Below are 25,618 nucleotides of genomic sequence, written 5' to 3'. Positions count from 1 at the left end.
CATAAAACCAACAAAGGACTGGTATCCAGAATACATAGATTTTTAAAAGTCTCCCAAGAATCAGTGAGAAAAAGAAACCAGCCGCCAGAAAAACAACAAAAGAAATGTGTACAGATATTTCACAGAAGAGCCAGCTCAAATAATCCTAACACGAAAGGACCTTAAATGTGTGAAAAGATGTTCAACTTCACTGGTAATCAGAGAAATACAAATTTAAAACATTATGAGAAATCATTTTACACCCATAAGGAAGGCAAATTTTTAAAAGATAAACAATGCCAAATTTTGGCAAGCTGTTTAATAGTGGGAACTCCTATTCACTGCTGGTAGGGCTATAAATTATTTTAGCCACTTCAGAAAACAGTTGGTCTTTCCCTATAAACTGAAACATGCACATTTCCCACAATCCAGCAATTTCATTAGTATGTATAGATTCTAGAGAAACTGTTTCACCCTTCTTACACATGTTAGCCAGGATCATGTAAAACAATGTTTATAGAAGCTTTGTTCATTACAGAAAACATTGGAAACAGCCCAAACGTCCATCAATAGTAGAATAGATAAATGTGGCAAAATTTCATAATGGAATACTACAGAATAGTAAAAAAATGAATGACCTATAGCTATACATGACAATATGTATGAATTATGAAAAAACATAATTTTAAGTGAAAGGATAAAGTCACAAATATACCACTTGATTATATTTATATAAAATTCAAAACCTGGCAAATCTAATAATGTTCTATTTAGGGTTACCTATTTGGGAGTAAAATCTCCAAAGAAAGCAAGAGAACGGTTAGTTCATAATTGAAGGTAATGGTTCCTGCTCAGTGAGAGAGCTGCGATCAGTGAGCGGCATCTGAGAGGCCCTGAAGGACTGTAATGCTCTAGCTCTTGATCTCAGCGGTATGTGGTCCACAGGCGTTCATTTGCTGCTCTTTAACATGTGCATATTTATCTTCTTTCACTACTTTTGTGTATGCTATGTTCAAAAACGTTTTAAATTGCAGATTCCAAGGACACAAAACCGGATATTTCAGTTCAATAGTTTAGCTCGGCATCAAGAAATCTCAATTTTTGTCAAGTTCCCATGGTAATTCTGATAAAAATAGTCTGAGGACCACACTTCAAATGCTGCTTATTATTTCTGTGGATTTGAACTCGTCCTTCTTGGAACGTGCCATTTTCAAAAGAGCTACAGCGTGGTTAAAAGACGCAGTTCATAATAAATAAACACACAACTCTTCCAATTCCAGAAACTACCACTTTACTGTACAAAAGACTAAACATTTACAAAAGAAAATTAAAAGGAGTCGCATTTTTAGGCCACATTGGGAAAGTTACACAACAGTCTGATGAATCAACATCGTAGCAGGTCTCCGTACCATGTCAGTACCATCCAGAGAAATCCAGCCAACCATTACACCACGGGTTGAAGTGTTCAGTACCTGAAAGTCAAGCAGTGCCCTCTTGGTTTATCATTTGCCTATAAAAGTATAAAACCCTGGCATCCTTACAAAACATGAAATTATTGTCAGAGAACTTTATAGGAATTAAATTTTGTTAAAAGAAATAAAATATAAAAAATGTGACATAGGTCAGCTGCCAGTCAATATTAATGTTAAATTTTCCTAAGATATATTAAGTTACAACAATCAGTCCAAACAACACGGTTTAATTATTTTCGAGATCTGACTATATAGTGCTGCTGTTCCATGCAATGTTGCTATGGCTCAGTTTTATTTTACATATGTACAGATCATGTTATTGTATATACACATCAAGGAACTACTCCAGCCATCACATCTCAATGGCAGTGCCTAGTTTTTAGGCAGAAAGTTTTCCTTTGGCTTCTTGCTCACAGCAAGGGAGGTGGGCAGCTATTGCCTTCCAAGAGTTCACTGCATTTAGGGAAATCTGGACTCTCAGCTTGTTTTCCTCATGGAATGATGAGCAATATTAAGGATTTGGACTGATAAATAGTGTCTCTGGTTGAACGTTTCAAACATTAGCTACACTTTTGACTTCTGTGCTTCTACAAGACTGTATGACCCTTTCATGTTGGCTCTTCTTGCAAAGTAAATGATCATTCCAATGGCAGGTATTATTAAGGAGGATGCACAATACAGCACGAGAAGTTCAGGGGAAAAATAGTCCTTGTTATTCTCTCTTCCTGGAAAATAACAAAATGGATGCAATTAATGTCTAGTGCAAAGAGAAATTGTTTAATAATATAATAATTACATATTTTATTTTAACAGTGCAACTAGTTCTCTAAAGAGAAGTAAATCAAAGCAGCGACAAGCACCAACAGGACCCAAAATGCATCTTTCTCTAACTTATCCAAGTAATCAGGTGGTATTTGCTATAGTCATGATAGGTCTCAAGATGACAGCTGTTGGCTTCCACAAACTTGGATTCAAATAGATTTAGGTTCAATTGTAGAGTGGAAGGAAGAGGTTAACTTTTTAGGGCTCATTTACAAGAGCTGGAATTGGAGAGGAGTGTTTGCTTTGGGCAATATAAATATCTAATAAAGAGTTAGGACTCAGATCACCGTGAATTAAAATGACTAACCAATTCTCCAAGAAAATCTTTGTAACATGTAGAGTGTAACCTTGATAGTCAAACACCCATATACAAAAAAGTAAGGGAAAGAATTCTTGTGAATGGCTTTTTCAGAGAGAGATAGAAAACTTCATATTTTGTATCTCTGAAGTGGGACATCTTAATACATGTTATCACTCTTCAGCACTCATATTATGTCTTGATAAACGAGTTCTTTGGATAGTATCAGGTTTCAGCTTAAATGTTACTTACTCAGAGAGGCATTCTCTGACCCACATCTCCATCCTAATTTACTTTTATAACCCACTACACTTTCATAGCTCTTATCACAGCTTATAATTAAATATTTGTTTGTATGATTATCTATTAAATTTGGTTTCCACCTCCAGACTGTAAATTACATAAGGAGGTGTGTCTATGTTCTCTTTGGTCCACTGTAAATAGCCAGCGCCTGGCTCACTGCTTGGAGTATTTGTACTCAATTAACATTTTTTTGAATAGTAATACATATCTTTTCTTTCTACAGCCTGTCATTTTGTCATTTAGTTGTAACTTGGGTATAGAAAGTAATAGTACACAAAAAGTTTAAAATTAGTACTCTTTCTAATCTACTAAAATTCATCTGACAGCTGCAATACTATTTAGCATCTTAACCTCGTGAGAACATCTAAAGAAGATAGCATGTCATTTACTGGAGATTTGTTGCTGTTTATACCTATGCTTGTATAGCATCATATGATCTCCCAAGTATTAAGTTTCCTTAAGTGGCATGCGTGTAGTCTCAGTCCTGGAAGAAATGAGTGACCTGATTTTAGTGGTCACTACATTTCCTCTAGAGGTTTCTAATCACTGGAGGTCAAGCAAGTAGAAAGAATCATGAGGGTCAGATGATAGGAAGTCAATTTTTTCGAATTATTGAAGTATGTAAACTTTACTTATGTTTACTTCATCATAAACATAATAATGATTGCCTCATTTTTCTACTTTCCTTTGCTAGAGCAGAACTAGTCAAAGTATATGGGTAATATTTTAATGGCATTTCTGTTATCATAATTATAGTGAGGCGTCAATATTGAGGACATGCTGGGCAATGGTATTTCTGCTTCTATTGCTTTCTTTTCAAGTTAATAAATATTATCTTTCTTTTTTTAAATTACTTTTGTGTGTGTGTATGTGAGGAAGATTGTCCCTGAGCTAACATCTATTGCCAATATTTCTTTTTTTGCTTGAGGAAGATCGTAGCTGAGCTAACATCTGTGTCAATCTTCCTCTATTTTATGTGGGATGCCACCACAGCATGGCTAAACAAGTGGTACTGAGTCCATGTCCAGGATCCGAACTTGTGAACCCCAAGCCACGGAAGCAGAGCTCACAAACTTAACCACTATGCCACAGGGCCGGCCCCTAATAAATATTATCTTTTGCCTTCAGTTTTCCCTGCGGACATCTGCAGTAAAACACAAATTTGCTTCTGAGTTGGTTACCAGGACAACCTTCAAATACAATTTTCTAGTAGCTGTATAAACACTGAAAATCCTAAAGACTCCCAACCATTTCTATCACTGGAAAACATTCAAGCCAAAACAAAACAAAACAAAATGAATTTTAAAACTCAGCTAAATACAAAGGAAGGCTAGTTCAAAATACCCAGGAAAGATGTCAAATGTTTGTCTCTGTTCGCATGTAGTTACTTTAAACCATATTTAGCTTTGACACCTGAATTGTTAGCTTAGTGCCTAATATTCTTTGATTATTCATTTAAGTAATGAGTGAAAAACAGCAAATATGTAAGACTAATTTAGTAAAGCAATTAGAAAAGACAACAATGTGTGAGAGAGAAAGAGTTAAAAAGTGGAGGAGAAGCTTTGATATGTCTTTGAAAGAGAATCATTAACTACAAACAGAATTACAAAATTATTAGGAGTCCAGTTGCCTGGGACTAGGCTTAATTAAAGGTGGAGGCACCAAGGATTAAAGAAAATAGGAATGAGTGAATTTCAACCTACTCATAACTGAGAGCTCAAACTGTCCAGAATCATCCCCAACCTCACTGGAAGCACTGATTACATACACCCCTGTGTCATTTTGAGTGACATGATACAAGGTAAATGTTCCATTCTTTGAACATATAGTAACTTCATTGGCCAGATCAATTCTTTTCAGGATAATCACTGCAGGCGGATGACTAAAAGTTTTACATGTAATTGTGATATTTTCCCCTTTTTTAACATTTCTAGATGGATGTATTGATATTGTCGTGTTTCAAGGAGGTACTGTGAAGACAGAAAATATATGGTAAGGCTTGCAATCTTGAGAAATTTGGCCAGATGAGTAAAATTTTTACTCATTTTCTCACCTAGGTTTAAATTTTCTTTACATTGGCAAGTGGTTGCTAACTCTGATAGCCAAGCGCCTGAGGCTCTTAAGAGTTGGCATTTGTTTGCAGTCTTGTGCACTCCAAGTATGGCTTCCAATACACAATGAAAGCTTATTAGCACACAAGGAGTGGGAGACTCATCAGTAAAGGCTGACATCGTAAAGGTTGCTTATGCCAATAAGATCAACAGATCCCACTGTGGGTTTACAAGAGGAGTTAGGAGACGAGGGGGCCCCTGAAGTTTCTCTGCTGAGGCCGCTGCCCCCTCCTTCTCTCTTGCCATCAGAATAGGGCAGGAGGGACAAGGGGCTTAGATTTTTAAGGAGGCAATTCTGTAGCCTAGAGATTCTTTTATGCTGCTCAGCATCAAGACTGCCATTGCTGATTATTATCCTGAAAAGAGTCAATCCAGAAAATATGCAGTTACCCCATGTTCAGAGAATGGCATTCTCTTCTGGTAGGAAGGAAAAGAGTCTGGACAGAACCCTTCTTTCTCTGTGTGCCAATCCTACTTCTTTAGTTTCCTTATAAGCCCCAGGGAAAAGTTTTGAAAATATGTTTAAACACTTAGGAAATGCAAGACCTCAGAGACCAATGATGAATCGACAACTTGAAAAAACAGACGGGAATTCTACACTCACCAATGATTAATGTCAATTTCCTGGCTAAACTCCATAGGATAGAGCAGCTGTGCAGATGATTTTAGCAAATATTAAGAAATAACCACAATCAACATGGAATTCACCTTCATTTTGCCAATTCATCTAATTTGCCAACTCATCTAATACTAGAAATTCTTTACAATCCACCAAACCTGTGATCTATTATAAAAATAATAAAAAACAAAAACAAAAAACTAACTAACCTTTAACATCAAGTGTTAGACTTCTTAATTGCAAGCCAACTTGGTTTTTAGATTCACACTCATATACTCCCGCATCCTCTAACTGGGCCTTGTGGATGGTATATTCACCACCTGTGGACTTTAGTACTGTGTCTCCTGTCTCTGCTTTTTTCTTCAGGATTATCCAAGTTTGGGGAACATTTCCACATGTACAGGAGATAATAACAGTGTCTCCTTCCTTGACACTCTCAGAAGGAATAGCTCTAAGTTGTATGTCTTTTGGAGCAACTGTAAAGAAAATTGAAAAGGCACCTCTGATTGGAGTGAAATATAAACCAATTCCACATTAATTAATGACAGCAACAATAGCTATCAAAAAGCTATTCGTGCTGTTTGCATTAAATAATTAGATGGGCGAGTAAAGAAGTCAAGCATTGATGGATTGTTGTAAATGATCATGTTTTTAATAAAAGAAGACATGTCTTATGCTTCTCTCATCTCCCTTAATCTAATTATCTACCTAGCCTAGACACAGAACGAGTGTTTAATAAACAGCTATAGAATTCAAATCTGAAAAAAAATTTTTTTTTCACACTGTTCTGCAAAATTTTTCCTTGAAGTACAAAGGCCTTTACAGGCTTCTGAGTTTTGAGCTGGATCCTCCCAGATCAAAAAATTAAACTGTGCAGAAATGACTTTTTTACTTTCCTTAACAACCACAACTACCATTTATTAAGTGCCAGGCACTGGGCTAAGTACTTGACATACACCACCTTTATTAATACACAGTCCATGGAAAGAGGTACCATATCACCATTTTATAAGTGAGATTCCTGTTAAGTTCATCTATTTTGTGACTTGATTTGAGATTCTTTCCCCCACAGGGCTACAGTACCATGGCATCCGTCCTAGCGGCTTTCTTTATGGTTGTGAATTGCCCTTCCAAGTTTCTTCCATTAAAATGCAAATTCTCATTGAGATGAGGTAACAAGAAAGTCACTAATACTCTAGTGGAAATAATACCAAGGGGTAAGACAGGAAATGACAGCCCCCGTGAAGAAAATGACCTTGAACCCCAAATGAGAAGGAATGGGGGAAAATCCAAATTGACCACCTCAGGATTTTGCCCAAAACTGCATAGTCCTTCAACCTGTCAACCGGGAATTGCTTTGTTCTCAGTCTTGGCTCTCCATTCTGGAGAGAGCAGTTCTGGATTTTATAACTTAATCCACTCTAGTGGTTCCGTGCCATCAGGCTGATGAGCCAGAGGGCATGGTCACTGCTACTCTTAGTCGCAGAACAAAAAGTTTAAATGCCTTCTTAGGCTTCTAAGCAAATACTAGCAGGCACCTTGAACAATTACCACTCAGTGTCCAATTCCGCCAGATATGGTGGCTTTAATCCTAAGTAATTTCCAAATACATATCTACATCTTCCCATCCTTATTTCAACACCATAATCATTGCCTCATAAGTGTAACTGGAAGTCCTGGCACAGTTCCTAGAGCTAGCATTCCACTTGAGGTTAAAAGAATTTCAGGATAAATAACTTAGAATGTTTCATGAGATGGTACTATTCCAGGAGTTTTCTATGCATAGGAAACATCATAGCTCTTCAAAATCCTCAATACATTTTTTTAGTAAAAATTTTGTTTTCAAAGAGGACTTTGTCCAAAACCAGTAACACAACAGAAATAATACTAGCAATAATAATTCATTAATCACACTCTGCTCACCTTGAATAGTTAATTCCACTTCTTTTCTGCTTTTTCCAGCCTGGTTAATCCCTTCACACACATAAATACCAGAATCTTCAATTTTTGTAGAAATTAAGGTGAGAGTTGTATTCTCAGAAAGAAACTGTAGCTCCCCATTATTCAGCTGCCTTCTCCACAGGATTTTCGGAGCTGGAAGACCATCGCTAGAGCATGTCATATTCACAGAACTACCTTCCTCGAGGATGGAGGAGGGGCTGACTGAGATGGTTGTATCTCTAGGGGCAACTAAAAAGGTAAGGACACTTGTTAATTTGATCTTTTATACCCTGAGTTCCACAGAGTTTTAATAATCTTGCAAAACTGGGCTATGGATTCAGTGAATTAGAACAGTTTTTAAACCTTGATAACTTTATCAAAGGAAGTTGCTGTCTTCATTTACTTTAGCAGATACAGAATGATAGGGAGCAGAATATGGACACATCAAGGATATTTCCTAATGGAATAAGTTCTGTAGAAACTCTCTTGCTACCAAAGAAGGGATGGTCAGTGATAGTGTGTATTGACATCTATGGTACATTAAATATGACCACAAATTATTTGAATCTACTATGTAAAGTGTCTATTTTTCCACCTCTTGAATCTAGACTGGCCTTGTGATTCACTTTGACCAACATAACATGGAAGAAGTAATACTGTAGGACTTCCAAGCTTAAGCCTTAAGAGGCTGCTTTCATTGTCACCCTCTTGAAACACTGTGCTCTGGTGACTAAACCTAGGATACTTTCCTTGAGGGTAAGACATCACATGGAGAAAGGGAGGCCCACACATCCCAGAGAGGGCTCCAGACATGTGAGTGAGGCCATCTGGGGCCAGCCATTCCCTGCTGACCTGCCAACTGACTGAAAATGTGTGAATGAGTTCATCTGATACCTCACTGAGCAGATGAACTGCCCATCTGACCTCTTGCCAAATTGCCAACTCATAGAATCATATGCCAATAAATGGTTATTGTTTTAAGTGTTGGGTGTAGCTTGTTACCACAATCATTATTTTGAAATTTCTTTCCAGTTATGTCCGGCCCCCCCAACCCCGGAGGTTTTAACTATTAACCTTATGTTAACTATTGCCTGGCAAACATGACAAAGAAATCCATATTAAATTGTGGATACATCACACATGTACTTACTGTTAACATAAAGTGTCTGTGTACTCTGCCTTTGTTTGGGTTCAAATTCCATTTCATCAATATGTAACTTAGCCTGACAAACAAGAACTTTCCCAGTATCTTCAGTGGTGGGGATGAAGGTCATTTCCAGATTCTTGGTCTCTAGGGATTTATTATCCACGTCCTCCAAAAAGTTTTTTTTCTTCATAATACTCTCCCCCTTGAGTAATTCAATCTCCAGCCGGTCAAATGGATACACATCAGGAACTTTGCAGCTTACATTGACTGGGTTTCCCTCCACTAGCAGACCACTCATCTCAATTTTTGGATCACTAGGGAACGCTGCAAATATAAAGCAAAAATGATGTTTATACATGACATTCAACAGAAAAATGGAACTAATCTTTATTAAATGCAAAGGTCTCAAAATGATAGCTTTAAGTCAACTGGATAGAATGATCACCAATGTATAAATAATGACATTAAGTATAATATTTATTATACCAAATGTAAATAATGCTGAGTAAAAAAAACTACTTAGCACATGAAGTCATCAAAACATTATACTTCTTATTTTTCTTTTCTTAGTGATGCAATCTTGCTGATAGACATGGACTGATCTTTTTGAAGGACACGTCAGCTTCCACCATCTTAGTAACTATACATTTAAATGTTTTAACTATTTGCCACGACGTATTGAATATTTACTATGTGCTAGCACCTTAATATTCATTATTTCAGTCTTCCAAACAGCCTGATAAAATGATTTTTATTTAACTTGTTTTACAGCTAGAAAGACTTATAGAGAATGTATTCTATAGCTAGGAAAACTTCTAAGACTTATAGAGGCTAAGAGATTTTAATTAGGCATCATATCTAACAAGTTGCTGAGTTGAGATGAGAACCCGTATTTCTCCGAGCTCAGAGCCCAGGCTTGGTTTCACAGAGCTGCGCAGTCTCTTGGTATCAAATAAGACTCACAAGGCACTTCTCAATTTAGACGTTTTAATTTCCAGTGGCCAAGTTTAGGCAGCAAGTTTTAGATATTTCTCAGACAATATTTGTAGTAGATTTGCTAAAAAATGTTTTTCCTTAAGAAAAATGTTGTTAAAGTGATACGTTCTCAAATATTTCCATATTGCAATAAGACTTCACTGCTGGTTCTCATTTCTGTTAAGAATGTGCCTACATCAGCAGATCCTGGACTCTGGGTAATATGACAACACAATAAAATTCATCCTTCTTTTGAGAGATTCAAATCCCTTTACGGACATACCCTAACTCATTCTGAACAAAATCCTGAGGGCTAACACAAGTTTGGGCAGGTTTTCTGGTGGAAAATCTCTGCAGTATGTTGTCTTGAATTTTGCTAAATAAAACAAGGCAGAGCAATCCTCTCAAAGAAATAATTTTGTGGTCACTTAGCATATTTTATTGCTAATTCATTATAAACTGAGGAACTATAGCGATGTCAAATTCATTGAGATTTAAGATCATAAAGGATTTTTATTAAGGTGACAAGAACAGCAAGAAAAAGTGGTGTGTGTGTGTGTGTGTGTGTGTGTGTGTGTGTAAATCAACACTGAGATCTAGTGCTATCTGTTCATTCTGCTTTTCACCTGAACTGCTGCCACTGACCATCCACTATGACCAATCTTAGTCCCTGTCTTCATTTTTGGCTTTCTCCTGCTCCCCATTGCCCCGTTTATTCCCATCCTGCCAATCAGCTTTCCAAATGTGACTTCAAAACAGTAGCCTCGGGCCTCACCCTCAATTCAAGCAGTTGAGCAGCAGTCATCCCCACCCTGTTATCTGAACGGGCACTGACTCTCACTCCTTGCTCACTATCACTTCTGTACACCCCATGCACACAGAGACAGGATGGGAAGCAGGGAACGTGTAGTGTATTCAAGTGCATGATGGGAGAGCATTGACAAGACTCAAACTAATGATTGTGGATGCTATGTACAGGTGCAATATATACTTAAGATTTAGGCCAGTTAAGTTGCATCAAAAATTCTGGTTCAGAGATTTAGGAACCATTCACAATGCTAAGTTCCCTTTCTAAATACATGGATCTCATTGTATATCACACACTTATATTCTGTTTCTTCCAATGGAAATGAAAAAAAAAACAGTAAACAACTCTGAAAGCCACTTACAGTAGAGGTCCACCTTAATTTCCTTTTCCACTTTCTTACGCCCACAGGTCACGACGCACAGGTAAGAATGTTCATTCTCAAAACTCACAGGGCTCAGGGTCAGTGTGGACTTGGTACCCTCAGTCCTCACCTTCCCACTCAGAGGGCTGTCTATCTGGGTTCTCCAAGAGATAGATGGCGACTCGCAGCCCATGACATGACATGTCAACGTGACTGAGTCACCAATCTGAGTAGCAATCTGGGGTCCAGGGGAGAGCTCAACAGAAAACAGTTTCTCTGGGGGAAAAAGAACAAGATGAAACAAAGATAAGATTCTTTTCTTCTTTCCCACATTCCAATATGTCATCTTTTTTTCTGTCTCCTTTCAGCTAACATCTGTGCCAACAAATTATTCCTTTCCACCTTGGGACCACCAGGAATGAGACCACGTCTTTTAAGAATAAAGCCATAATAGTCTGTTGATTCATTCATTTAACAATGAATGTGGGTAAAAATTTGTCAAGACAAAGATTGGCATCTTTTCATAACAATAATTCAGTCTCTGCTCAAATGTGCTTTATCAAAACCCTGTAATAGTGGGCAACAGCTTAAATAATTTGAGGTTCCAGTGTGTCAAGCATTATGTAAACCACATTACATTTATTGTCTCATTTAATCCTCACAACAACTTCATGAACTCAGGCTATTAATTCTTCTCTTTCACTTTCTCCTTCTGCTGCTTCTCCTATTTTCCTCCTCTCTTCCTCCTCTACCTCCTTAAGGAAACTCAGGTTCAGAAATGCTAAATAAATTTACCCAGCTTGCAAATGGTAAAATTATTGCTTGAAGCCAGGTGGGTCTAATTCAAGATCCCAGCTTTTCAGTTGCTCGAACAACTAAATCAAATCATCCTCATATGGAGATAAAACTAGATAGAAGAGAGATACTGAAAAAAGCTACCAGAAAATGTCTTCTAGTCAGATACAATCCCCATAACAGACCAGTGTTAGAGCTTCTGTACCAGCAATATAAAGTTAGACCATTGACAGTCACCCAGAATCACATTGCGAGCAAAGTCAAAATCTAAGCATTAAAGCGATACACAATCTGAATCTAAAATTTGTCGTTGTAACATAAAAATATTTTACAATTAATTCAGGAGCTGAAAATGGAGATGTGAGGGCAAACTCCTACATCTCATACACCCAGGAAGGCTCTTTGGCTGCCAGCGCTATCCCTGCTGGGCACAAGGCTGCTTTGGGATGATTGCTATCTAGAGAGAAAGGAAATTCCAAGTCTCCACTCCCTGATCCCCTGAAGAGACTGAGAGTGGCTGGGCAACTCTGAAGTGACAGATGAGGCTCCACAGAAAATCACTAAAACCATCCTTGTAAATAACAAGCTGGAGATAGAAGGAAGAAATCTCGACATATAAATAATCCAAATACACTACATTTTGCAGGGTTCTCATCTGTGCCAGAAGTTATTTTTCTCCTTTTGGGTTGTCTAATTGTGACATTGTGGTATCTTCTAAAGAAGGCTTTCCTCAAATTACCCCAATAAATTGATATGCTATTAGATTTTGAAAGAGAAAGATCATTCAGAAAAACCAGAGTTTCTGAATTCCTTATATGCTAGTGTGAGAATAGGGAACTTTAAAAACAGAACCACTTCCTGCCCATTAACAGTTCTCAGATCATTCTTTACGGTGACTGTGTATGTTACCATGTGAACTGGTGGCTCCTGCGGGAGTAGTTCATAGGTAACTGAAAGGTCCAAGTTCAAGTCTCTCTTCCGTACTTAAGGTTGTTAGTATCCTGTGATACAAAGTGCAAAACAACTCTCCCTACCCTGCAGAATGCACTTCTTTTTCACATGAAAGAGGATTCAGCTTATTATGGGGTGGAGGTATTCCAGGTTGGATGATTAGCTTTACGTGTTTTTATTAGTGTAATATCTTTCCTAGTCTCTTGAGAAGGCTACTCCGAGTTAACCTGCTGATGGTGAGTGTGAATTTTATTTTTTTAACCATGCAAGTTTAAACTCTATGTTTTCATATTTTAAAACTGTGTTGCCCATGTTTACAATTTATTCACTCAACATTTACTGAGCACCTATGATGTAGCAGGCACTGAAATATTAAAACACACACACGTATAGTTCCTGACTTTAAGGAGCTTAGAGTTTAATGGAAAGACCCACTTAAATAGATACATTATTTTGCCTCTTGCTGAAGAACTTTTCAATTATCTATGGCAGTTGCCATAACTTTTTCATGTCTGTTCCCAGCAGTAAGCACAACTCTTGGATTCTTGGTCAAGGGCTCTTAATATGTGTTGAACTGAACAGAAGAATATACGTCAATAAGAAGTGTTGACTGGACACAAAGGGAGGAACGACTAGGTTTGCCCAGCACAGTCTGGAATTGGGAGGCTGACATGAGCTTTGTCTTGAAGGACAGCTAAGACTTTGCCGAGCGAGAGAAGGGTATTCCAGGCAGAAGGAATGAACAGAGGTACAAGGTACAAGGTCACCAACAAAGCGGCAAAGGTAGTTTCTGACCAGATTGTGAAGAGTTTTATGCAACTATTTTAAGAAATGTGAATTTTAATTTACACGCAATTCGGGTTTGGTTGAAGTTATATAAATGAACTCCTTTTTTTGTCTAAGGTACATAACTCTGGTAGGAGAGTGTAGGATTGATTATCTTGGGGACAGAATGATAGTAGGGTGACCATTTAAAGACAGAGAGCTATAGTTGAAAAGTCAGAGAGTTTTGGATTAAAATGAGCCTGTGTTAAGATCATAGTAAATGCTACTAATGAGCTATTTGGCTCTAGGCAAATTATGAACTATGCTGAGTCTAAGTTTTTATTCACCTCATAAGGTTGTGGTAAAGACTAACAAAATAACATACATAAAGTGTAAAGTAGAATTCTCGGCAAATATTAGGTGCATAATCAATAGGAGCCATTGAGACACCACAGTATTAGTAATTGCTAAGCATCTCATCTGTAAAATAGGTATAGCATACTTTTTAGTTATTTCTTGAAGATTACAGATAACATATGTAAAGTGATAACACATGCAAACTGCCTGGAATATAGCTGGTGTTCAATGAATGTTGTTACTTAAGAACATCTTGCAAGGGTCCAAGTGACAAGATAAACTAAAGCAATAGCAAGAAGGTTGAAGAAAAGAGGCTAGATTCTAGGGATCATTTTGAGGTAGAACTGACAGGATTTGGTGACATGGAATGGGAACATGAATTCGGGAGTAAGCAGCATATGGTAGTCCATATCTTGGGAGTCTGGAGTGCCAAGAGAAGAGGATCAGATGTAATAATATGAGAATACTAATATTCAAGGGGCAGAAGGAAGAGAGAAAAGCAAGGAATGAGGCAGTGAAGGAATGATGCGATATGGAAATGAATCAGAAAAGCAGAGCCATGGAAGCTCTAGGAAGAAAGACTTCCAAGAAATATGAGTAAGATGAATATATAATTGTGCTAAAGTACATGACAATCAGATGGGTCATCAGTAAAATTCAGGGAAGCAATTTTGGCATCAAAGTTGTTTTTCTATTGCTCAAATCCCAATGACAGCACCTTTATCATTCTTTTTCACATTCTACTTACCCTGAACAATTAATTCCACCTGTGTTCTGTCTCTTCCAGCCAGATTAACTCCTTCACACACATAAATTCCAGAATCTTCCATCCTCATAGCAATTAAAGTGAGAGTTGCGTTCTCAGAAAGAAGCTGTAGATTCCCATTATCTAATTTCTTGCTCCAGAGAATCTGTGGAGCTGGTAGACCTTCACTGGAACATGTCATTGTCACGGAGCCACCTTCCTGCAGCCTTTTGGAGGGATTCACAGAGATAACTGTGTTCCTGGGTGAGACTGAAAAGGCAGAGCACGATATTAGTAATTGCTAAGCATTGTCTCGATCCAAAAAGGATGGTGTATTTCTCTCACAGACTGTATTTATGTGCTTTTACAAATTTGGCAAACTTACTCTGCCAAACCAGTATAGAGAATTGGGGAGTCATAAAAATTAGTTAATCCAGTTTTTGACTAATTTAATTCAGCTACTTTTTTGGATGTTTGGTGTTTTCAGATGGCCATAGATACTCAGAAATTAAGAAAGACCTTTTGGGTAATGTGGTTCAATCTTCCAGATAAGTAGAGTCCCATCTCAGCATCCTTGCCAAGTGTTCATCCAAGTTGGCTCAACACTTATGGCACAAGGCAATCTCCTACCTTACAAAACTTCCATTTGATTTTTGGACAGCTCTAAGTATTGGAACATTTTCTCCCTATTAAGCTGAAAATCTTCCTCTTTATAACTAATTTTTACACATTGGTCATAGTTTAGTCCCCTGCTGTTACAGAATAAATCAAATCCCTCTCCCACATGACCGTCTTTCAAATACTTAATTATAGCTCTCTTTCCCAAGTTTTATATTCTCTAGGAAAAATATCCCCTATTTGACTATTCTTTTCAAAATATTGATGAAAGTCTTTCCATCTCATTCTCTTTCAGCTGAACATGCTATAGTTGTCAATACTCCTTTCAAATGTGGTGTCCTGAGGAGAACACAGCATTTTAGTCTGGAACAGAGCACAGAGAGTCCAATTCTACACAATTCTAGGACTACAAGACTGCTTAAATCTCCTGGCCCTCTCAGGTTGGGTGGAGGCAATCAAAACTCATGTCCACTCTGCCAAATGCACATGTATACGTGTGAGCACATGCATATGCACACATACAGAATAAGTGCTCACCTGGTAAAATCCCCATACTTGATATTTCAAGGCATAGTATAAGAATTTACAAAACAGGATTAAAAACATTTTATCACTTGAGCCTATTTCTTACTCCCCAATCAGGTAGTATTATTATTCTCTTTTGACAGGTTGGGAAATAAAGATATTGAGTGACTCAAGTTCACATGGTTAGAGGAGCCAGAACCCAAGCTCAAGTCTTCTCACCCAAATCCAGTGCTCTTTTTTCATTGAGTTATGCTGTTGACAAACATTATTTTCTCAATGAATAAAAATGGAGTAAAAACTACAAACAAGTTTCTTCTTGACTTTAGCTGCTAAGTTTATTGCCATATACATCCAAGACTAAGTTCCCATAAAGACCTGACTACATCACGTGAGTACTTACTGTAGACTTGTAATGTTTTTGTAGTCTCCTTTTCTTTGAGCTTAAAATCAATTTCATCAATGTGTAATTTAGCTCCACAAACAAGAGTTTTTCCAATATCCTCATTGGTAGGAGTAAAGGTTACTTCCAAACTCTTGGTTTCCAAGGCCTTGACATCCATATCCTCTACAAATTCCTGATTCTTCATGAGATGGTCACCCTTGAGTAAATGCATCTCCAGCCTGTCAAATGGGTAAACATCTCGGACCAAACATGTGACCGTGACTGGCTTCCCAACCTCCAGAAGACCACTGAAACTGATCTCTGGGTCCTCAGGGAAAGCTGTAAAGGTCAAACAAATACATGTCAGTGGGGTTTTTGCTCATGTTGCATAAGGTCCCTTATTGATTTCATGCAAGGTAAGCCAAGCCTAATGTTTTTGTTAATACAGTCCTAATTTATTTTTTAAATCGCCTTCCACAGTTTGGAGTAGGTTCACGAATCGGAATGAATCACCTTTTAGAGAGTTCTTCAGTTCTTATCCTGCGTGTGCTAAGGGTTGTGTGTTATTGGAGTAAAAGAAGGCAGAAGAACTTAATGTTTATTGAGTACTTATATATGCCCATCACTGTGCTTTTCATTTAACATAAGTGATTTCATTTTATCCTCACGATAACCCTAAGAGATAAAGACTACATTTTACAGATATGAAAACATAGACAGTGCATTTGCATAACTTGCCTAAGGTCACACAGCTAGTAAATGATTTACTGGGCTGAGATTTAAACTCAGGATTTCCATTATTCTGCATTGCTACTGTAGATTTATATTATGTTATATCACATTCTCTTATTTAGGTCAGGGCAGATATATTTCCATTTTACAGATAAGGAACTTGAGGCTCCGAATGTCATTGCAAAAATAGTTATTGGGCAAGGTATTCTAAGAAATGAAAAGAACAACTTTAAATAATTGGCTTCTGAAAATGAAGCCTCTGACTGGAATTTATCCACCAGAAAGGCATACCTGTGCCATCTTTAAATCCTAGAAGGCACATTTGCCTGCTGAAATGCCCAACTCAAAGTCCTAAGCAGTACTCCATTCGAAACTTTCAATGCCGAGGCAACACCCTGTTTCAGTCAGCCACTGCCTGCTTTGCAAGGCCTACCTTTTCATTACAAACCTTCATGATGGTAACACATTGGCTGGATTCAATACTCTGTTTAATAAGAACACAAAGGTCCCAACTCTAAAGAATATTACGATAGAATGTGGAATGAAGACAGGACTGTTAAACATAATTAGAGACAGACATTCTTGAAGAAAAATCTCAGGCAAGATAATTAAAGCCAGAGGGTCTTCGTTTCTCTTTTTTAAATCTTCAACTATTTGGTACTTGTGAGCAAAGGCAAAGGAAATGGAAATGCTTTGTTATGTGAAAAAACGTATTTTATATTTTTCCATCAATAATTTCTGATCCTCATATTCTGTGAGAAATGTGCCTATAGTCCACATAGTTTGCTGTCAGGTAATATAAGAACTTGCTACTTTTCCCTGTATTTACATAAGGGGGCCTTTCAAGGAGCACAGGAGGCTGCACAGACATAAGCTATGCATGTACAACCAGCATAATTGAAAGCAGCCGGCCAGGCACGGTTTCTTGGGAAGCATTAGCAACACATGGGGCTTGTTGAAGAATCAGTTAACGTTACTGGGCAAAGTTGAGCTCCACTGCACCAGAAGGGAATCAACATATTTACAAGATAATCAAATGAGGTTTTCATGAAGAGATGACCATGAAAGAGTCCAGTTTTTTTAAAGAGTCGTCATCAGTAACTAAAGGCAAGTGATTTATTTCAGGTTAGTTTTTTACTCCCTTGCTAACTTTATTTTCTAGATTGAGAACAGATTGGGATGCATTTTGGTAGAATGGTAAAACTAAGGATAACCATTCATATTAGCAAGGCAAATCTAATTTATTATACAAATACCTTTGAGGTTGAGCAGTTGAGCATTAAGGTTTAATGGCACACACACACACAAATTCCTAAATGTATCTATGTCAAAACCAAATGAGTGAAATGTTTGCAGGTATTTTTCTTATGTCTAAGGGGAAAACTTTTGTACAAAAGCCTACTACTAAATTATAGATCTCCTACTTAAACTGATTTTAAGCACTAAATTGCATAAGAATAGATAAATGGAAAATCTCTGAAGGATGGAATTCATAAATCATTTAGACATACGGCCAAGTAAACATGAAATGATATAATCAAATAGAAATTTAAAAATGCATAAAATAAAAAGAACTTTGGAGATCTTTATTTTATGGCTAAGAAAACCAAAGCCCAGAGAAGTTGAGTCTTACCCACGGTCACCAAGTTTGTGGCAGAGTTAGAAACAGAAGGCAAGATTTGGGTTCCTGATCTCAGCTGTCTATGGCTTTCTTGGTGCAGTATGTCCTCTAGCCAAGAATCTGGACATGAATATCCTTTTAAATTTTTTTCTTTTAAAGATATCCTTTTTTAAAAACTTATTTTAAAGCAAAACTGAGAGAAAATCAAAGATTCTCTAGAGTACTCACAGTAGAGATCCACCTGGATTCCTCTTTCCTGTTTGTCATGTCCACAAGTCGCCGTGCACAAGTAAGAGTGTTCATGCGCGAAACCAACAGGCTCCAGAGTCAGTGTGGATTTGGTCCCCTCGTTTATCACCTTCCCATTCAGTGGACTGTCTATCTGGGTCCTCCAAGAGAAAGATGGAGAGTCGCAGCCCGTCGTGCTGCAAGTCAGTGAAATGGAGTCACCAATCTGAGCAAGAATTTTGGATTCAGGGAAGATCTCAATTTTAAAAGCTTGAGCTGCAAAGGCAAAAAGAGAAAAGCAAACTTACTATTGGTTTGTTTAATATTCTACTCCCTCTCCTCTGTTCTAGTATAACGTCCAAAATACAAACTGGGTGATCTGTCCTAAACTGCTCCGAACCAACTACAAGGCAACCAAAAAGAACTGGAGTCATGGCCAAAGAAGGTGTTGGAATCATCTTCACTTAGGAGAACTCTCAGTTCTAACCCCGGTGCCCGTTTATCAGAGTTGTTTTGTTCTGTGCTAATTTTGATCTCATTATCAAGCACAGGAAACTAGACCTTACAAGAGATAGAATTCAATTACTCACTTGACAGTGGAAAAAGGTATCCAAAAAGCGTCAATTTGCAGCTCCAACTATGACACTTTAATGGTATATAGCAATATGCAATAGCACACTAAAAGTTAGGTTAAATTAGAATTTCCCACTGTTTGAAAATCCTAGTGCCTTTCTTTACTACCATAGCAAAACTGACTGAAGCCAAAAATCAGGGCTAAAATGGAATGTGAGCATTTGGAACAGATCAAGGAGAAGAACTTACAGGCTGCAAACACCATCCAAAGTATATTTAAGGCTCCAAAGATCACGACCGTCTTCCTAGGCATTTTAAGTTGCTCCTGTGATGAGCAAATAATGGTTCCAAAACTCTTCTTTCCGTCCCACCTGAAAGTGCTCAGGAAGTCTTTAGCTCCCAAAGCCAGTGAGGCTCAGTGAGGAGTGAAATGGAAAGTCTGCTCTTTATAAAGGGTCTTGTTGCAGAGGCGCAGAGGCGGAGGGAAATCCCTTCGAGGGGAAACCCGGAGCAGAGCCAAAAAAAAAGTTTAACTGACACTCAGCCAAGTCTAGTGTTAACCCCTTCAGTTCCTCTCAGTACTGAACCTGCTCCCTCTGCCCTAGGAAAATGGAACACTTCCAAAGCTATAAAATTAAAGCTTTTCCTGATTTTCACTCCAAAATGATATATTTGCGAGAAAGGTAGGTAACAGTCATTGCAGCATGAAGCTTTCTGAATCCAGTGTGGGAAAAGAGAGAGAGAGAGAGAAAATAATAAATCATACTCTTGTTTTTGAAGTGGCTAAATAACTACTATGTCATGTGAACTGATTAAGACATATTTGCAATGCTAAAATAGGGGCTAACTTTTCTCTTACAAGACAAAGGAAAAAGTCTTATCTTTTGATGAGTAATTCTTAAAAAAGGAGACAGCATAACTTCTTAGTTTTATACTTTTTATTCAGAAAAATGGTTCTTTTGACTTCAAATATCAACTTTGTGAGATGATTTTTCTTAAGTGGAAGGTAAAGGAATGCTACCAAAACAGGAGAAATAATTTTTCTCTTTTTTTTTCAGAAAATTTACCAACACTTTGGTTCAATTGCTGGGTAATTGGAAGTCTTTCTGCAGACTTAAATGCAAATGTACAGAATTTATCTGAAGTAGTAAATCTCTTGGACTGTGAGATTTTACCACAGACACAGTGAAAACATGAAAAATAATTTGTTTTTTGTTATAGGGGAAATGATGATAATCAATTTTATGCTCTTTTTCCCCCAGTGAAATTTCTTTCTTAAAGCTGTTTTAAAATGGCTGTTTTAGCCTTACACACACATAGCTCAAGTCATTGCAAAATGCTTGCCCATCAAAAAGAAACTGGAATTGGCACTTCCTTGTAATACATACAGGCAGGTCTACCGCCCCCATTGGATCCCCAGTTCCTTTCACGGCTGACACCATTCTTGTTCATCATTGTGTCTCCCTCTGCCTTGCCAATATCTAATGCATGATTTTGCACTTAGTGGATACCAAAAAAAGTGCAATAATAAATATTATAAATTAAATTTTGGAGAAGAAACTTACGAAGGCTAACAGTAACACGTAAATACTGCATGAGGAAAATGTTGGATTCTACAAGAAAATCCCAAAGCTCACAGAATCATGGGGTATGTATGATAAACAACCCTGTGCTATGTGATGAAGGCTATCACTGAAGTTTGGAATCTACACCTGTCCCTACATGGCTGGGGAGGCTTCTGGGCTTCCTCCTGGATACTCATGAGGCTCCCATTAAAAACCAAGGAGAGAAAAAGAAGTGGGAGAAGCTGTTCTAGGGCTGTGATGATAGGTCAGTGTGACTTCAGCTACCAAATATCTATCAGAAAAATGGCTTCAGGCAAAATTAGCTATAAACAAGTAACCTAGAGGTCCTTTACAATATTAGTGTCTAAGAGAAGATGATCAGAACCATTTATGTTGATGCTTAACTTCAGGAGAGATCTAAAGGGGATTATGGAGTTTGAATGCATTTCTCTGATGTGCAAATACAAGTGACCATAGAATCCAAAATAGGATCACAAAGACTAAGTTATGGAAAGTAACTTCAGTTTTTGGATATGATTTTAAGTTTGGAACATTAGAGAAAAGCCTAATCTATTGAATTAGTTCATAGTAGTTCCAGCAAAACATTTGATAAAGTTCTTCACTGTATCTTTGAGTAGGATATCATTGTAGGTTCTGCCTGTTTCTCCCAAGTTGAATTGATTACATTCTCTTCTGTGGTCTCTCTACACTAGTGAATACTGGTAGCAGAGGGCTTGTCATGCTGAGTTTATCTGTTAACATGTCTATCTTTCTTAACTTACAAACTCAAATGATTTCATTTTTTTCATATTAGCATCTAGCCCAGAATAAGGTGTTTATTAAAATTTATGGAATGAATGAGTGAACAGAATTGCAAGTGAAGGTTAACAGATTGGGACTAATCTTCCTGGAGAGAGGGTTATTGTGTTTTGTCTTTGAAATTGTTCAGTTCAACATTTTTGTCAGTAACACAGAAGACATGATTATCTAATTCATTCATAATGCAAGACTGGGAAAGATAGTGAACCTTGGAAACAATAGAATCAAGGTAAGGAAGATCACAAAAGATATAATAATGGTCCAGATGATGAAGTGAACTTCAATGGGAATGCATTAAAGTCTAGCATTTAGACGTAAAACGTCAAATACTTAAGTACAATATGGAGGAGAGTTGACTTGACCATAATCCGTAGGAAGACCCTCTGGTGGTTTTAGTGATCCCTAAAGTGAAAATGAGCCAACATTGACTTGGGAAACCAAAATATATGCAGTAAGCTCATGCAGCACTCATGGCATTCAACCTTCTAGTCACCTGAGGCCATGGGTCTCCAAGACCACATTGGGAGCAAGGTTGTCTGATTCAAGATGCCATTTCTCATGAGACGGATTGAAAAAATAGAGTGTTCAGAGGAAAGTGATGAGGATGGTAGACAGCTGCAAAATCCCTGACCTAGTAGGAGCTGTTGAAGGAACAGGATGTTTTGTTTGGGTAAGAGACACCTATGAAGCCAAGTGATAACTGAATGGCTGATGTGTGGAAAAAGGAATATACTTGTTGCTCTGTGTTATAGGAAGGGCTAAAAGTAAGACTCATTGGTAGGCAGTTACTAGATTATTAACTCTAGGAGGGCCAGGAATGTGTGTGTACCCTGTTTACCATTAGAGCTTCAGCACTTAACATAGTGACCACTAGATAGTAGGGGCTCAGTAAATCAATATTGAATGAATAAATAATAAGAATTTAAAAGAGAATTTGACTCATAGCTCAATAGTCATGAGCTCAAATCCAGCTACTCCACCTAGGAATTGTAAAACCTTACACAAGTATAGATAGCCTGTCTGCATTTGTTTACACATGCTCAAAGAGGGATAATAGTACCATTTCAAGTGATTCACGTGATTTTTATGACTATCAGATAAAGTGATCATGTGAAATCTCTTTAAATAAATATACAAAGTGCTATATAAATGGCATGTAATAATATTAAGATACAATCATATTAAGTTCATTGTAAAGAAGGACTTTCCAGTTCTTAAATCTTTTCAACAATGGTATGGGTCACCTTGTGAATTCGCCAACTCCTGGCCACCGGAAGTGGTCACGTAAGGTTGGATGACATCTCCCAACAATGTGATAGAGGTCAAGTTTTGCCTTTTGTGACATATCCAATTGGATGGCCACTAAGCTGCCCTCCCATGTTAAGAGTCGGTTATTGTGGGCAGTGCTATCCATTCTTTCTAGCCTAATTTCATCAATCTCCTCATTGTCCATATGAAAATTCTAAGCATCTTCTGATACTTCGCTGGTTGGACTTTGAGATGCTTCAGGCATACTTCTTTCAGCCTGTTTAATAACTACTGAGTTTGTAGCAACTCCAACTCTTTCATGACTTTCAAGCAGTCAGTTTATCATGGGCCTCCCTGAAGCAGTTCCCTAATTTTTTTCTTGAGTGACCTAACACATTTAAGAGAAGCAACACTATCAGTAGTAACAGTGGCTCATTATGAGAGTGATTTTCACCCAGGTGAGAGGAAAAGCAATTCCTTTTTTGGAGGGCATATCAGAATGGTGTGGGGAAAATGACAAGCCACTTCAGTAGATTCTAAAATGTCAGTTCCTCCCCACTTGAACATTACTACTTTAGATAGATTCAAAAGATCTAAGTCTTTGTCTCCATTTGGCTCTATGTAGCAGAAATCTTTTACAAAAGCATCATAATGAGAGGTCCAGGAGTATGCAGTTCAAAGCTGGATCAGCTACTTGAAGTAAACATCGAGGGCCAAGATTGATTCTAGTTTCTGGTTCTATCATCCTCAGCATATGGCTAACCCTCATGACCCTCAGGTGGCTGCTCCATCTCAAACATTACATCTGTATTTCAGGCAGGAAAAAAAGGGAAAAGTGAGGGGCAAGAGGACAAAGCCAGTGGAGTTTATCCCCTTTTGAAGAGCTTTCCAAGAAATCCCGTGTGGTGACTTCCACTTATATCTCATTGAAAAAGTGGGAGATTGAATATTTTAACTGCCCCAAATGAATCAGGATTCTGTTCATAAGAAAAAAGGAAGATGGATGATGTGTAGGCAATTAGCAGTGTCTGTCATAGTTTCCTAATTCACAAAATGTTTATTGAGCAACTGCTGTACAGACACTGTGCTAACACTGGGAACATATATGTAAATAAAGACATGGACTCAGTTCCTGTATCAAAATGAAGAAGAACTGAATATCAACAAAAAAACTTTCACATAATTCAGGTTGTGACTCACAGAGGGGCTATTTATTTATCTTATGTCTGTAATAGGGAAATAAAACATATTTTAGCAAGCTGATATGAATTTGAAATTTTCTGGAAAGCAAACTAGGGGAAGGATCATTGATTAAAAGCCTCCTTCACTGTGGATTTATTGTGACTTTCTGTATTTTGAGAAAAATGGTGCTTATCATTAAGAGTAAAACTGTCTATTTAATAAAACACATGTACCTGATAGGAGAGATTTACTGAATTTTTAATCTGGCACTGAATTATTACATAAAATAGTAATAGGAAGAAGACTGCCAATATAAGAATTATTTCTCCTTTCCCTTTTGTAAACGTATTTAACAGAATCCAGAATTTAATCATTTATGCTTTGACTATCCCGTGTATTTAAGTTCAGCCTTTCATATGGACAAAGGTCCTTTGTGTATCTCAGTTCTCCTGTTTGGGATGACCTTCCCTTACTCTCTGCTAATCTCTGCCCTTCTTAAAAAACACCTTGCCTAGAAATTGTTCCATTACTCACTATTTCCAGCCTGGACTTTACTTTCTCAACAGATTTTAACACTTTGGGTATAGAAATCTTACCCATTTTTTTACATATTCCCTGCTTGGATTCTCTGTCTGCCCCAAGTGCATGTGAAGTGATATGAAATAAACAAGCACATGCTTTCTGAGCTGCTGGGTGCCATTGCACCAATAGATAATTATTGAGGCAACAATTCAGAACACTTCTTTTAGTTATTAATAACACTTCATATTTGTGTAACTTTCCACCTAAAGAGTTTTCCAAAGTGCCTTAAGATTATTGCCTGTGAACCTCATAGCAACCCTATGAGAGAGGTAAGGTGGCTATTTTTATCTACACAATGTTGATTGGGAAACTGAGGCTCAGAGAAGTTTAGTTGAACCAGACCACACAGACAGTGAACTGGGTCTTAAACCAGCTCTTCTCACTCTTCAGTGCACTATGCCCAGTTGCCTCAGTCTCAGTGTGTGTTGGAGAGATACACCTTCCCACTGATGCCACTTAGAGGATCCAGAAGCTCATGAGCTCTAACTCCAGTCTCATACTATGAATATGACAGATGATCCAGGAGACTGCACCCGCTTCTCAATTTGATGCCTATAAACTTCTTAATACCATCTCAGGGCCATTTTTGACATTTAAAGACTGGAACAACCTATGCTGAGCATTCAGAATCTGCTGCAGGTGTACAAGAAGGAGAGGGATGACAGACAGTAAGGGAACACCTTGTCCAGATTCACTCTACCCAAGACTGCCCAAGTCTCTAACCCTAACTCCAAGACTCAACTCCAAAAAAGGAATTCCCTTTACCTCTTGTCAGAGCTTAGAAGGAAAATTAATGGAACTCCTGATCATCAAAATACACATCCTACCCATGTTTTTGTAGCTCCCTCCAGTCAGCCCTAAGCAGGATTTGCTTGGAAGCCAGCCCGTAAGACTATTCCACCATACTTCCAGGTGCCAAATGAATCCAACTCCATTCTTTATTTGCAACATGATCAACGCTAAGGAATTGAGGAGATGAAAATATTCAAGTCCCTTCCCATTCCAGAATGATTGCAAAATATTTGTTTACATTATGGGAGGAGACTTGGAGAGGACGTTTTATGAATTTGTCATAAATAGAGACAAATAAATAC

The 25,618-nt window shown here is 37.7% G+C and overlaps 1 protein-coding gene across 2 annotated transcripts; it reads right to left on the bottom strand.

Moving 5' to 3' along the window:
* Positions 1–1,253: 1,253 nt before the first annotated feature.
* On the bottom strand, positions 1,254–19,711 carry VCAM1 (vascular cell adhesion molecule 1). Of its 2 annotated transcripts, XM_014851491.3 has the most exons (9): positions 19,378–19,711; positions 18,556–18,831; positions 15,993–16,313; positions 14,453–14,719; positions 10,837–11,112; positions 8,696–9,016; positions 7,528–7,794; positions 5,814–6,080; positions 1,254–2,176 (listed from the first exon to the last, which is right to left on the bottom strand). In XM_014851491.3, exons 1-9 carry the CDS (start codon positions 19,439–19,441, stop codon positions 2,016–2,018), a joined length of 2,220 nt encoding a protein of 739 aa, XP_014706977.1. In that variant the 5' UTR covers positions 19,442–19,711; the 3' UTR covers positions 1,254–2,015. The 2 variants fall into 2 exon arrangements, with proteins under 2 accessions (XP_014706977.1, XP_014706978.1); XM_014851492.3 differs by lacking the exon at positions 5,814–6,080 and having other exon boundaries at positions 19,378–19,596.
* Positions 19,712–25,618: the final 5,907 nt, after the last annotated feature.

Source organism: Equus asinus, chromosome 16, assembly GCF_041296235.1.
Source record: "Equus asinus isolate D_3611 breed Donkey chromosome 16, EquAss-T2T_v2, whole genome shotgun sequence".
NCBI classification, from domain to species: domain Eukaryota; kingdom Metazoa; phylum Chordata; class Mammalia; order Perissodactyla; family Equidae; genus Equus; species Equus asinus.
Note: the sequence above shows the minus strand (reverse complement) of the source record. Positions and strands in the feature narration are given on the sequence as shown.